Below are 15391 nucleotides of genomic sequence, written 5' to 3' on the forward strand. Positions count from 1 at the left end.
TAATATAAATATAGATAAAAACAAAGAACTAGCAAACCACCGTTTACTATGGGTCAATCTAATCAATTGTATTTTGTAGAGTACAATCCCCGTATCTATTTACATTACAGCTAATTATAGCCGCCACTCGAAGCAATTCCACGTCATCAGAATAATTAATGGCTGCTGCTGCGTCTTCTATTCAGCACGCACTAACTTCTGCTCATGACACACGCGCGCCGTTCTATTTCCAGCGACTCCAAACCCACTTGATTGAGATCCTCCGCGGCCCAAGACCCGGATCGCCGCCCCGAAGAGAACCGCGTTACGCCTCCCAAACTCGGCGGCTCGCTCGCAGCTTTGTAACTCACGCTCCTCCACTGTGCTCCAACCACCACCGGTTTTTTCTCCCTGACTTCCACATTTTTACATCTACCCGAGCGGTCTGGATTCTTGTCAGCCTTCTTGGACCGGAATACGCTCATTAACTTGGAATAAAACCCGCCCTTCTTCTTCGGCTTCTTTTTCTCTGCGCCGGTGGTTTTTGGTTTCTCCGCCTGCTTCTCCCGGCTGGTTTTTTGTTTTTCCAGCTGTTTCTCGGTTATCTTGGAGGAGCTCGGTCTCCGTCGGCCGCGCTTCGAGCGGACTCTCCCGATACAAGAAACCTTCGGGGACCCTGGATCAATTATAGGAACAGTCGATTTTCCCGCCGAGGAGGAGCGTTTGGGGAACAGCCTCACGTTCACCGATCTACAGGTCCTTCTATGTGCATCCACAAAAGTGTTCTTGTGCGTCTTTGGCAGTCCAATAATGGAAGCCTTGGATTTCAAGGCAACTGAAAACCTCTGAGAACCGTGGTTAGAATTAGGGTTCAAATTCGCAGAGTTCGCGTTGCCTTTGGTGGAATCTTTTCTCTCGAAAAAGGCGTTGCGATCGAACCAATCGTATTCAGCATCCTTGGACAGCCAGAAAGACCCCGGAGGGAAGTCGGTGTCTTCTTCATCGGGAATGAATTCATTTTCCGGCGATTCATCGTCTGCCAAAGTTACGCAGACGACTTTCCGGTCATTTCCTCCACCAGTGCAAGCGCTGACAAGATCAACTTGAGGCATAATAGAAGAAAATAATCTTGATAGGCTATTGGTACAACAGGTTGAAGGTGGGAATGGAAGCATTTTATGAAGCCCAGCAACAAATTAGAATAAACTAATATTAAAACATTTTATTAGTATAATATAAAATTATTGTTTATAGTGGTTGATTTTGTCTGCAGTTTCAATTTCCAACTTCTTGACTAATGATTTCATTATTTATTCAATTTTTATTATATCAAATAATATATGTATCTATATTATTTATTTATATTATATTATTAAACGTGAGAGGTTTAAAGTAATTATTTTAAAAGATATCAAAATATTTAGATACTAAAAACTTCCTCAAAGCACTCCATATTTTACATAAAAAAAATTAAACAAAACTTCTTTTTCAAATCGAACAACTCTTCTAAATTGAAAATAACTTCGTATTAATTGTTTAATATTTTTTAATCAAATTAAAAATAATAAATACATATGCAACGCATGTGTATTTTTTATTAGTGTTTATTAAGAAGGAGAAATGAAAATTTATTCTCTATTAAATAAATATTAATAATATTGACCTTGATAATAGAGCTAGGGAAAAATAATTTGAAATTCTTCTTATAACTAAGGCAATATTATATTACTCATTCGTTAAATTTTCGTATAATTTTTTTATTTAAAAAATAAACAGTGCTTGATGTTTGAAATTTTAACATATGTTGTCACTTAAATTTCCTCCGAACAAATTCCTCGTACCATCTCATCAAATTCTTTGTAAAATCGTTTGAACACGCACACGCACAATTTTTCGATGTTTTAACTTTAATTAACTTATTTATATATAAATCTTCTATACCTTCAGTTTTTCGAGGTTAATAATAGGATGTTACCCTCGACTCTTTTAATCTAAAATAATGTCTCAATAATTCATAATGTAACCTAATAATCGAGCTAGCTTTTAATTCTAATTTACGATCATCCCCAAATTGGTTGGATCAAATTTTATATTGGTTTAATTTAATTCAATTTAGATAAATGATCGAGTATAGTTATTAAATGCATTCGATTTCTCCATCTAAATATACGGAAGAGTTTTTTTTTTAAAAAAAAAAATCTTAGTCTTAATAAAATAAATAGTTTTATATTATATGGTGAGGTTCTGGTATGACAAGTGAAGTGAGTTGCCTGCTTTAATTTTTATTAGCTTTGGTAACGCACATCCAACCCACCCTAATTTCGTCCACTTCTATTAATTTTTTAATTTTTCGAAATGATGATATTTCCACAAATATTATATCATGATCGGGTCAACAAACTGATACCAAATTTTTCCTTCTCCGGACTTGTCATATATCAGTATTTTAAATATTTTCGTTATCGGATGAACTTGAAATCTTTCGTCATCAAACATGTAAATAATGGATTTGAAGTGTATGATTCATCTTCTCTCAAACTACAAAAATAAATTTGAAATTTGTAGTCCATTAATCCAAATACAACATAAAAGAATCCACTTATATATGTCTATTGGTGTAATATTTTATAAAAGAATTCAAGGATGCTGAGGTTGTCTCTGGTTGAAGAGCGTTTGTAGTAACTAGGCAACGATGCTGTCAATTTGTACAATTCCTTTCATTTTAAGAACTTAATGCATGTCTATTGGTGTAATATTTTACGTACACAAAAAACTTGTGAATATGAAAGGCGATTCGATTGGTTAACGTGGCTTTTGGTTTATTTTGAATATGCGTGTTTTTTTTTTTTATAAATATGTGGTCGAAAACCAAATCTGCTTGTTTATCTGGTATTTGGACCTTTGATTGACAGAAATACTAGTCTTCTTGTCCTTGAACATTTCTTGCATAAAAGTTTCCTTTAATTTTGTCAACCGTGACTCAAAAATTCAATGTAGTCATTAGTTATATAATAGTTTGGCCAAACTATTCATGTGTCCAAGTTGGTAGAGATACCCAAACCCGAAAATCGACATCCAAAGTTCGTAATCAGTCAAATTGATAGAGATATCAAAACCCGAAAACCAACATCCAACACCCATAAACAATCAAATTGGTAGACACACCTCGACCCAAAAACAGACATCCAAAACCGATAAAACTTTGCCATATTACATTAAAAATCTCCCTCTCCCAACACGCTGGCCCCTGCACAATCCCTTACGCACACAGTAACATACACGCACATACGTAGATTAATAGTTGACACATGGACCTGCATACACGAACTCACCCAACCCACACGGCATACGTAAGAAATACTCACGCACCAACGCATCTCTATGAAATATATGACATACTTTTCTTACCTCAGATAGTGGCTTTCAATATCTTGAATCTTCAGTATGATTTTTTGTTCTTCTTCCAAAGCACAAACAAATCTCTATTAAACATATAATTAATACAAAATGGTGATAGATTTTAGAGTAATAGATTTTAGAGAAACTATTATTACTAACACAAAAAAGGGGCAAAAGTAATCAAAATTTATGTAAGAAACAACAAGATTAGATTATGACTTGGATCATTTAACTAAAAATATATTGAAAAAGTCGTATCATAATAGACATTCTATGCTAGTAAAAAGAAAGGGCCTAATACAATAAATGGATAGATTCTAATCAGTCACAATTTTCTTTAGTTGTATTTCAGAATAAGTCTATTTCATAAACAATTTTCCATAAGCTAAAGAAAATATCTAAAGATTATTGGAATTCAAAATCTGATGAGAGATTATACATAAAATGGAGTCCAAAATATAAATTATTGATTAATTATAATTTTATTAATATTTTATCAACATTCCAACCAAATAAAATTTGACATGTGTGCTATTTGATATTCACTAATTAACATGTTTTTCAATCACGTGAATCCATTCATTCAAGGCGATCAATTTGAATATAAATTAATTCGGCAATAAAAATACGCTTTCAATTTATAAGAACTTCATTTAATAATCCACTTTTTGAAAAAGATTATTTTATTTTAACAATAAAAATTCTTCAGAAATATCAATTCATGATTCTTCCATAACACTAAAATGAATTTTTTTTTATGAAATATCAATAAAGAATATATAACATTGACATATATTTGACCATAGACCCGACCCAGACCCATATTCTTTAAGTAATCAACAAATCGTTGATCTTATATCAATATGATTATATTAGTTCGTAGATCAATATTTTTCAAAAATATTAATACCGAAATTTGAGAACCCATATTTATATAATATAATTACAATATACAAATCTATAAATAAATAAAATTCAGATATGAAAATCTATATTTATAGTTTTTTTTAGATTACATCTATATTTATAGTTTAAAATCATATCATAACAAAATTTATATATAAATTTTGTTAATATTAATAAAATTGTTAAAATCACTATTCTAACCCCCATGATGTATACGTGGCACTTATCTGTTGGATTTACTCGTCATAAACTCCAGGTAGGGCGAACACCTCGAAATCGAGTATTAGGCAAACAGGTCACCTGAACAGCAGTTCTTTCTTCTGATTCCCTTCGCCTCTTCATTTCGGAATCCGCACTTTTACAAGAGGAAAATTTTCTTGTAATACCATCTGGGTTTTCCCAATTATGGCCAGGGGGAGAAAAAGGGTGAAGTTGTGAGTTTCTGTTGGCTGTGTATGCTACATTTAGCAATTTATATGTTACGATTTTTTTGGGATTTCGTTTCAGGAGTTGTGGGTTTTACGTTATGTTTTATGTTCTTGATTTACATAGATTGAGATTTGATTTTGTAGACGAGTAAAGGTTGACTCTTTTACGTTGAATTAGCGAAAGAAATTGAAATTTGTGGCATTCATTCAGTTTTAAGTGTGCGAAGAAAAATTACCAGCGAATGACTAAGGGATCCATCCGATAAAGTGTGATTGGTTCTTATTGAATCTGTTTATTTACTTATTTGTTTACTTTCTGGTTTATCAAATCTGGGTAGGCTTAAAATTTATCAGAGTTTGGCCTTCAAACTTTTTTGACATCAACATTACTGGGACTAGCAGAAACCGAGTTGGGAAATCAAGGATGTATATCTGTGAAAAAAATGGGATCCAAGGATGATTTCATAATTTGTAATGACACTATTTTTTTATGAAAGATTTGATCTGATGGAGCTGTAGATTGAAACAATTGTTTGACAACGGTCGGAAAGATTCGGTTGTACGGATTGGTTAGAAAACTTGGCATTTGACAACGGTTGGAAAAATTTGGTTGTTTAGAAACAATCTAACCTCTTGTCGAGACCCAAAATGTACTGGATTCAAGGATTTAAACAATGTTCTTACGTCTAACAAGTGTTGCAAGAGGCGTCGCCTGTTTCCATCGGGCAAACAATGGCCGTGCCCCTTACACGTGTTGCAAAAGGCGTGGCATGTTTCAATTATGCCATTAAAATTGCACCCCCTTCATTTGTAGTTTTTGGTTGTTCCGGATTCATCACTAATAATTAAGTGTTCGATATTTTTTTTGTATGTAATTATGATCAATGTATTCTGAAACCAATAATTAAATAACGACCTTGCTTTGCTGATCTTTGCTCATGCTGAATCGTCACATTGAATGAACGTCTTGAATGGCTATACTTTTTGAAATTTTTCCTGCTGCTTTAAGCACCTGTGAATTTGTTTACTGATTTACCAATCGTGCATTACAGTTTCTGCATATGATATTTGTTCTACTTGTTTATTTTTCAAGCAGCATTCTTAACCAACAGTGAAGAAGTGCAACTACTGTAATAGCACTTCTCGATTGATATTGCTGTTTTTTCCTCGGTTTTTGTTCTTGTAGGGTAGCTGATACGATAAAAAAAGAGAGAGGAGATTCAAGTGTGGATTCAGATGAGCAACAGACATGGTCGGCGCTTCCAATTGAGCTTTTGGAACAGTTTATTTCCAAATTAAACTTAAAAGACAATATCCGTGCATCTGCCGTTTGCAAGTGCTGGTCAGCTGTTGCATTCTCTGTCCGGCAAGCCAATAAACCTCCCTGGTTAATGTATATGCCTAAACATGGGGATCTTTGTGAATTCTATGACCCCTCAGAGCGCAAGAAATATTGGCTCAAGTTTCCGGAGTTGCAAGACTCTAGACTTTGCTATGCCAAGGATGGTTGGTTGCTGATGATGAACCCTAAACCTCAAAACATATTCTTCTTTTGCCCTTATACCCGAGAGGTGATAAAATTGCCTGTTCTGCGACGGTTAGCACTTCAAATAATTGCTTTTTCGGCCGCGCCAACATCTCTTAGCTGCGTTCTTTTCACAGTTAGGCGAGTTGTTGGCTCTATCGTTGAAATTAGGACATGTCGTCCTGGTGATAAAGAATGGACGACCACTAATTACGAAAGCCACCCAGCATTTGATTGCAGTCTGTTTGATAAGATCGTATTCTCCAAGGGCCATTTCTGTTGTTTTAGCTATACCAGCTTTTTGGGGCTTTATGATCACAGCAAAAGTTCTTGGACTGTTCATCATGTGCCCCTACCTCAGAGGCCCCTGAATTCATATTCAAAATCTTGGTATAATAGAAAGTTCATGGCAGAGCATGGTGGAATTGTTTACCTTGTAAACAGTAGCTCTCACGATGACCCGCTCGTATTCAAGTTAGACGAGACAAAAAAGGCATGGATAAGAATTGAAACTTTAGGAAACTTGACTCTCTTTGTGAGTTTCTATTCATGCCATGCTGTGACGGATCTTCTTGGAAAGATGAGAAATAGTGTTTATTTCCCCAAGGTTCTCTACTATGGCAAGCGTTGCGTTCAATATTCTCTGGATAAAGAGAGATTCTTCCCCCGAAAGAAGCTTAACGATTGGGAGGAAAACGACACCGTTGACCGCATTTGGATCGAAGCCCCCGAAGACCTATCATTCTTGTATGAACGGTAAATCACATCTTCATGCTTTGCTGTTTGTTCTTGAACTACAATGTCGTCACCCTTTTTCATCTTTTCTGCATAGTTTTAAAACAAGAAGTTATTAAACAATGTGGTGATGGGTTGTTTCTATATCACATCTGGAACTGATGTTTAGGCTAAGCTTGACTTTCTTGATCAACACTTTAAAAAATATTGCTTTCAGTTCAAGATCTAAGCATCCAAATTCATTTGTTTACGGAGATACTTTCTCCATATATGATTTCTATTTTTAAGTTTTACTACAAAAATGCACATACGATGCACGTGATTTGCACATATGTGCAAAGATGTAACTTGGATCTCTAATATATTTTCACATTTTTGTTTGCTGTCAGTGTAATCCGCCTTCATGTCGACTCATTGTCGTTGTTTTACTGATTTGCGTTGTTATTTTTAATGTTGTGGTCATTTTCTTCTGAACTTTCATGGTCCTATTCTCTCCAATTGCTAGGGATGTAAATGAGCCGAACTGTTCGCGATCTTTTCGGATCTCGGCTCGTTAAAAAGCTCGTTCGGGCTCGTTCGTTAAGCTTATCGAGCCGAGCCCGAGCCTTATTTTGGGCTCGACAATTTTGTTGAGCCGAGCTTGAGAGTAATGATGTTCGGCTCGTTAGCTCGTGAACATGTTCGATAATAGGTTCGTGAGCTCAAAATTGAGCTCGGCTCGTTTAGCTGGCTCGTGAGCTCGAGCTCGAGCTCGGCTCGTTTAAGTGGTTCACAAGCTCGGGCTCGAGCTCGGCTCGTTTAGGTAGATCGTGAGCTCGAATTTGAGATAATTAATGAGTTATAATATTAAAATAATTATGTATGATAAATAATAATAAATTAAAAATTAAAAATTATATTAAAAAACGAGCCATTAACGAGCCGAGCCCGAGCCAGGCTCATTAAACAAGATAAACGAGCTTGTTTAACGAGCCGAACCCGAGCCAGGCTCATTAAACAAGATAAACGAGCCATTAACGAGCCGAGCCCGAGCTTCATAACTTCCGAACGAGCCGAGCCCGAGCTTCAAACCAAAGGCTCGTAACGAGCCCGAGCCGAGAAAATATTTTAACGAGCCGAGCCCGAGCCTGATACTGTTCGGCTCGGCTCGGCTCATTTACATTCCTACCAATTGCTATTAGATTATCCTTCCAAAGTATGGAAAAGAAGATAAAATAATTGTTGTTAAATAATTTTCATCTGAAGTGATTCAAAAAACTTTTAGATATTCCTATTGAAGTTAGAGTTAATGACTCCCGTTACAAAATAATAATTGTAGACCAATAAGCTTTTTAGTGCTCATTCTACAGGAAATGTGAAAAAAAATAGAAACTATATAGACTTAGTTTTATAGAAAATCAATTATCTTACCATGATTTTATATATCTGATACTAAATATTCCAATTCTTATTTATCCACACTTTTTTTGTTAAGAAGACAATTTTTACTTACAAATATAAATGTTGTATTATTTATAATCAATTTATTATACATGATGATGCAATTTCAACAATATAATTCATAGACATATCTTAATCATTAAATCGTTAGACTTTAATTAGCCAATTTTTGTCAACTTAATCCCTTAGTAATTATTATTTGGACGCAAACACCAACTCGATTGACATGATATTATTATACAAGAATATACTTTAGATATAATTTCATCTTTCAAGATATTAAAATAAGGTTTTGAAAAATTAAGTTAGGGTAATATAATTTGTTTAGTGAAAAAAATACCTTGTAAGTTATAACTGGGAAACAACTTACTTTTATTCCTATAAAAAAAATTTGATTTATCCACATAAATACGGAAGGAAATAATTTTCACACACAGTTGAACGGAAATATTTCGTTTTTGGGATTCCATAAATAAAAAGATTCGCCTGGCCTACAAAGGAAAGTTTTAGTTTTAAGCGTCCAAACTCAAACTACAGCCCTTCTTATTCCTAATAAATACACACGCAAAAGGCCGTAAAACCCCATAAAAATCAGAGTTTTTGAGAGCCAAGACCTTGTTCTTCTATGAAAATCCATCAAATATTTTCAACGTTCCTCCAAAACTTAGTGTCTTCTGTGAAAACCCGTCAAATATTTGCAGGAGAAAGAGTTAATTTGAGGATGGATGCATATTTTGGTGATCATGATTGGTGTCAAGAATGCGTTATGCTTCCTGCATGGTATCACCGAGACTTTCATACATTGATCCCACCATCACCTTGGCAAACTTCAGCGGCGACACCAGAAACTCCGCATAAGGTGTCGGAGGAAATCATGAAAAAGTTGGATGAAGTTGATGATTTCTTCGAGTTCAAGTCTCCCGCTATTTGGCTAAATCACCCGCCACTTGAGGAGGAAGAACAACTAAAGATGATCGCATCAACCGATCCTGCTGATCAGATGCCATCACCACATAAAGCAACACCCGTGATCAAGATGTGGGAGGAGATAATGAAATTCTGGGTGAGACTGCATAATTTCTTGAATTCAAGATCGCGTATTTAGAACATGTCGAAGAGTTGTAGGCCATTGAAGATAACTTGGAGTTCAACACTAATTCAGAATCAGATGCAAGAATATCACTACAGAATTAAATCTAACTAGTCCTTCTAATATTTACAGGAGGTCTTTTACAATTTATTTGTTCGAGAAATTCTATTTTTAGGGATATTGCTCAATTCAATTTTGGGTATGAAAGCCGAAATTTAAATTTTGGTTATTGATCTAACCATATTCCCCATCCCACATCTTATCTTGTTTGAAAAAATAGTTGTTCTTCTTGAGTTCTTTCAATACAAATCGTCAATTTCTTTCAAATGGTTGTACTCTCAATAAGAATAATCGATTTCTTTTATTTTAATAAATTAACAAGTTATATTCCAACTATTTCCCCACATTTTGAGGACTAACAAATAGGAAATAAACATTTTTACCCTTCGAGAAAATCTCATTTTTTGAAATTAATGGGTGTTTGTGGGAGTTATTCTAGTGCCTGTTATATTATATATAATATATGGATTATACATAAAAGATATATGGGTATTTATCTCGATGAAGTATAAAATAGAAACCAAGTTCTGCTTTGCCAGAGGAAGATTGTGATCCTAACATGTCTTTAGCTGTCCAAACAAGGTTACATTTAATAAATACACCAAACGACTCGAAACTTCTACCAATATATTCACAAAATGTCCATAGAAGATGCAGACTCGTGTGAATGATAAAGTGTCACTTCCACACCATGGAAAACCTTACCAGATGCAACTTCTCAAATAAACAAGTGCCTGAAATCACCATTGACAAGTTGGCAAACACTGTTGTAGCAAACCGTGTCTGCAGAAAACGAGGAATAAGCATGATCCAAGGAGAGGGAATGGAGGCCAAAAAGTAAACTAACATGAAGCAATCAAACACAAGTGACTTCAGTTTAGAATGCTTGTATGGTTGAAATTCTTGGTATGTGATTAGCGCCGTCGATCTTAAGTAAATTACTATCCTGATCATCTTGAAACATTTCTTTTCTACACCACTATTGTGCCAAAATCAGATCAAAATCCCAACTTTGGAAAAAGAGGATTGTGCAACTTTTACAGGATATAGCAAGCAGAGAGATGTATTCCACTCATGAGGCCACTGAAAGTTTATGGTCGGTGTTTTTTCTTGGAAAGTTCCTGCTTGGTCCCTTGAAACCTGGCGCAGAACCAATTATTCCATTCATTCTAGGTAACTTGAATGATGGCATGACCATTGCCTATGATTCCAGTAAGAAAATCAGGCAATGGCTACATAAACATCACTACCAAATTGGATATCGTGGATGTTTTTTTATGCAATGGGGGTGGGGTTTTTTGCTTTAAATGGGATCGAACCCACGCGAGAGGCACCACTAGAGTGTTGGCTATATCGTGAATGTTTATCTTTTCACTAGATTGAAATAAAGTCATGTATCCTAGCTTACTCTCCACTTTGGGGGGACGAGATACTGTTTCACATTGATTATCATGACCATTCAAAAAAAAGATCACCAACTAAACCAGGTACAATGAAACCGACGTACTCAAATACCCAAATGTGATTGCAAAAGCTCAAAAAATAAGTAAATTCCACATGCCAAGAACGTCGCCAAAGTTGGTCCATATCTCAGCCCGAATGGACTGGTTGTGTTAAAGTTTGTGATCTTTCACGAGAAAATATGCGCAGCTCATAGTTTTGGATGGTCGACTTACAGTATTCGAGTTACAGTTTGTGTTGATTTTATGGTCTATTTCGCAGGGGAATGGTTATGGAATATTCTTCAAATCACACGTCACTGTGTGCATCCAACATAAAGGATCTCCACTTACTTGCTTTTCAACTCCCAACCAAAATTGTAAGATCCTGAGTTTAGTGAAATCGTTGCCTGAGTCGAGTTGATCCAACTTGAATTTTTGAACATTTTAAAATTTTTAATACAGGCAAGAATGTGTCGGAAGTTAAATACAAAGCTGAACAATGCATTCATCCAAATACAAATTAAATACAAAGCACGAGATTCTCTCTTTTTCTCTGCCTATGATTCCAAGAATTTCACCTCCAGGATTCCACCCTTTCGGCTCGTGAATTCAAGCGGCTAGTAATGCTTAATTCCTTGCTTTTTGCAGCAGGTTTTCTGGACTCTTTCTTCACATTATTGGATTTTCTTTCGGTTCTCCAACTCTTTTGTTGTGTTCTTCCATTACCAAAAGCATCTTTTTCACAGTCAAGTCTATTTGCAGAAAGATTATCAGACACATCAGTTAGCATGCTCTCAACAGAACCAAGGAAACAATTGGCAGAATTTCTAGTTTCTGGCTTGGTTGGGGACGTAGAATTAGCATAGCAGTTTTTTTCTGACAATGGTTCTTTGCCAACACGAAGTTGTTCATCCTGATCATTCACTTCGTTGACTTCAAGAATTACACGTCCCAACGAGCCCTGATGGGCATCTTCATCTGGAGGCTTCAAATTCAGTGCACGACCAGCATCTGGTACCGAATCTTCTCTCGCTCTCAATGTTTTCATGACGAGAGTTTTGAGGAAATTCATGACTTGGACCACATACATCAATGCTGTCAAAGGATCAGACATCTGTAGGTAACAAATAATTGTGAGGTTTGGATCCCAGTACTATATAGATTGCACCAGTTAAGAGGGGCAAATAAGAAACACCATAAATAGCTCATCTATCAATTTTTTCTTGCTTACGTGAGTCATATTGGGTGCGAAAACCATGGCAATGTTCCGTGCATTCATTTTGTTGAGATATTCGAGCTGAGCAACATCAGCCATCAGGTTAATTGCCCAGTCCAGTAGTGCTTCTTCCGTTGGAGGAAGGAGACTAACAAGACGAGCGCACTCATCTTCTGATTGAGCCAGTATCACCTGTTCTGGGGAAAGGGAGTCCAATATTGCTCTAGGGAGTTCTCTAAACCAAGCCTAAATAGCAGCACCGCTAAGAATTAATGACATCTGATAAACTACGAACTCAATATTTTCATAAATACATAAACGGACAGATTTAAGACACACAAATAAAGAGACACGGAGGGATTGGTTCCTGTGCCTTTAACACATAAGGAAACAAAAAGAAAGAGAGAAAGAAAGAAAGAGAAGCACGATTCCCAGATGTATTGGTATTTAAAATTGGGGATTAGATTCAGCTCGATCTCGTTTAAAATTTTATAAAACAGAACGTAAAAGCAGACAAAATGAAGGATTGGCACCTTAATCAGGCCTCCTAAACAATGCACATCAATGTTTTCTGGAATCATCCCGTTATTTAATTGTTCCCGGACATACTCTTCTTGGCCATTCTCCGCATTAATCCTGAAGATTCCTTCCGACTGCGAAAATTGGTGGAGAACAAACAGATGTATCTCAAAACAAACAACATTAACACTTTCTCCAATTTTCCATGTGTACCAATATACAGAGGGAAACGAAATACCTGCAAGCCACCTTGCGAGTACAAGCGTCTTTGCATCATCAAAAGTATAGTTGGAACACAATTACCTCTGGTGTCAAAAGACAGCTGCATTGACTCCGTCGAAACTCCAAAAACTCTTGTACTGTACAAAGTGATATCAAACTAAAGTCAGATCCGATGTAATAATCATAGGTACTCTCTTCTTTTGTCTTGTTGGTATAATTAATAAATCCCATCACTTGTACAATATTCTATCAGAATACATTCAGGGACGAGGGGAGAAAATAGTCCACCGACTCCCTTAGCTTGTTGCTATTTTCTTTGGAAAACAAAGAAATTCATAAAAGAGGCATTAAAAACAGAACTTTGTAACGATGCAATAGTGTTTGATTTCCAACTAGTCAATCCGATGTTCCATTTTAACTGGAAAAGATAGTCACAATGTTATGTGAATGGCTCATCTAAATTACAGCAGGATTTGCCAATTTGCAAAGTCGTAACTTTGGGAATTGGTAATACCATGACCCCTTACTGAACCATTCAGACCAAACACTGAGAGATTCTATAATTCCATGCTTTGCTCATTAACTGCAAGTAAAAAATTTATCAACAACCAGTTGTAACAAATACAAGGAAAGAAGTTGCAGATAGACCATTTAAAGCTTACCCAATTCACCGATATAATTTCCCAAAAAGAGACAAAAAAATGCAACGATTTACATCAGAAAACATAATTAAAAATTAACAACATACCATCTTGTAGAAACAAATGGCATGCATGAAACAACCCAAAAATGAAATTCAAGAAAATCGAATATCAATATGCAAAGAGAAAAAGGGAAAGGACTGACCTAGCACTAGGTGGCCTTCTCGGAACTTCAGGTTCAAACTCAACCGGGAGACCTAGAAACCCATCAAACCTGTCAAAAGTAACATGAGCAACATGTCTCACATTGGTAGGCACCCCAATCTCCATTAGCTGTTCTTCAAGCTCACAGCTTGTGCTTCGACAACCCACCAAAGATTTCCTGAAAACAGTCACCAAAACTGCCAGAACAGAGAGCTGATCCCCCCTCTCTTCTTCTACTCCGAGTATTTGCGTACCGGTATTATAGCTATAATCACAATTATTTCTCCTGTACAAAGCTACAGGGTTAAGAAAGGTTTGTTGGGGTAAAGCATCATTGTTTGTAGGTGCTACACATGTAATGGAGGTTGAGTGTGAAGGCAGTGTCACTGTCATTTTTTAACCTTTTTCGATAGCAACCGCGTGTACGGTGTGTTTCAAGATTGTATTTTTATGGGCTGAAATGGAATGGAATTGTTAGGTGTGGGGGGTTTTCTGGTCTGGTCTTGTCTTTACTGTGGGTTCGGTTGGTGGAGGAGCAGAAAGACGAGAAATGGGGGGGTTTCTTGGCATACAAATACTGTAGGGTGTCAATGCTTGAGAATTTGGTTAGAGTAGAGTTCGATTCAAGAAAAGATTTGTGGAAGGTGAGAATTGTACATCATCATCATCTCCCTTTTTTCTTTCAATTCTATTTTTTTTTAAAAAAAACTTATTATATATTTCTCATGCTTTCGGTATTCTAAAGGAATGAAATAATGATTATTCAAACTTAACTTAAATCTTCCGTAAATCTTACCAGATAATTGGTAATCAATATTGGCAAATATTCTTGTCATGTTCTTAATTTCTTGTTATAACACTAAGCTAAATTAATGGCCTAGTTATTTTATATTATATTAGGCAATCCTATATATTTTGTGTGTGTGTGTTTTTTAAATGAAGTAGTTGAACCCGTAGCTGGTGTATTTACAAGTTCAATAAGTGCCAATAAGCAAATAGGGTCCATTTGAGAGTTAAGGATGCCTACTTGAAATTTTTCATTTATATATATATATGTTGTGAAAAAATAAAAATTTACGGTAAAAAAGTAAAAATCTCAAACTCTCAAAATTATCACACTACACACTTTATAATATTTTTCTCTCAACTCAATTGTGTTTTTCTTCACAAATGAGAGATCTATTTATAGAAAATTTTTACAAATAATCCAAAAATAAAATACATCATTACCTACATCATCACACACTAATTTTCAATATTCAACACCTAATTTTACCTAATTTTCAACATTCAACATTCACATTTTCAACACAAATATTTAACACATTTTTAAATAATTTTTCAACAATATATACATATATGGATATNAGAGTTAAGGATGCCTACTTGAAATTTTTCATTTATATATATATATACATATATGGATAGAAGATTTTTTAGTGGTGAGCCATGCAACTTACACTATTAAATAGCAAATACTTACAATTTATACGAATCAATATGACGGTTTGAATAGTCTTAACTCCAGAATATTTAGATGCACCACAAAAATAAAAAATGAGATTTGTTACATTAAATTTTTGTG

The 15391-nt window shown here is 35.4% G+C and overlaps 3 protein-coding genes across 3 annotated transcripts; 1 reads left to right on the forward strand and 2 right to left on the reverse strand.

Annotated features, from left to right (window-relative positions):
- LOC140977791 (uncharacterized) lies at positions 1 to 1165 on the reverse strand. Its single transcript, XM_073442526.1, has one exon. It carries the CDS (start codon positions 1152 to 1154, stop codon positions 192 to 194), a length of 963 nt encoding a protein of 320 aa, XP_073298627.1. The 5' UTR covers positions 1155 to 1165; the 3' UTR covers positions 1 to 191.
- A 3387-nt stretch (positions 1166 to 4552) lies between these two features.
- On the forward strand, positions 4553 to 9355 carry LOC140977277 (F-box/kelch-repeat protein At1g57790-like). Its single transcript, XM_073441963.1, has 3 exons — positions 4553 to 4718; positions 5899 to 6993; positions 9114 to 9355. The coding sequence occupies exons 1-3, from the start codon at positions 4690 to 4692 to the stop codon at positions 9124 to 9126; spliced, it is 1137 nt and encodes a 378-aa protein (XP_073298064.1). The 5' UTR covers positions 4553 to 4689; the 3' UTR covers positions 9127 to 9355.
- Positions 9356 to 11421: 2066 nt separating this feature from the next.
- On the reverse strand, positions 11422 to 14451 carry LOC140977278 (rho GTPase-activating protein 1-like). Its single transcript, XM_073441964.1, has 5 exons — positions 13808 to 14451; positions 12978 to 13098; positions 12754 to 12873; positions 12236 to 12466; positions 11422 to 12118 (listed from the first exon to the last, which is right to left on the reverse strand). Exons 1-5 carry the CDS (start codon positions 14197 to 14199, stop codon positions 11579 to 11581), a joined length of 1404 nt encoding a protein of 467 aa, XP_073298065.1. The 5' UTR covers positions 14200 to 14451; the 3' UTR covers positions 11422 to 11578.
- Between the last annotated feature and the right edge of the window lie 940 nt (positions 14452 to 15391).

The sequence above is a fragment of the Primulina huaijiensis genome, chromosome 5 (assembly GCF_012295235.1).
Source record: "Primulina huaijiensis isolate GDHJ02 chromosome 5, ASM1229523v2, whole genome shotgun sequence".
In the NCBI taxonomy this organism is placed as follows: Eukaryota; Viridiplantae; Streptophyta; class Magnoliopsida; order Lamiales; family Gesneriaceae; genus Primulina; species Primulina huaijiensis.

Coding starts and splice junctions, on each gene's coding strand:
- LOC140977791 (XM_073442526.1), bottom strand. CDS start 1,154: ATGCTTCCATTCCCACCTTCAACCTGTTGTACCAATAGCCTATCAAGA.
- LOC140977277 (XM_073441963.1), top strand. CDS start 4,690: ATGGCCAGGGGGAGAAAAAGGGTGAAGTT. Junction 4,719..5,898: donor GGGAGAAAAAGGGTGAAGTT/GTGAGTTTCTGT, acceptor TTGTTCTTGTAG/GGTAGCTGATACGATAAAAA.
- LOC140977278 (XM_073441964.1), bottom strand. CDS start 14,199: ATGACAGTGACACTGCCTTCACACTCAACCTCCATTACATGTGTAGCA. Junction 12,874..12,977: donor ACTCGCAAGGTGGCTTGCAG/GTATTTCGTTTC, acceptor CAATTTTCGCAG/TCGGAAGGAATCTTCAGGAT. Junction 12,467..12,753: donor GTTTAGGAGGCCTGATTAAG/GTGCCAATCCTT, acceptor GCTGCTATTTAG/GCTTGGTTTAGAGAACTCCC.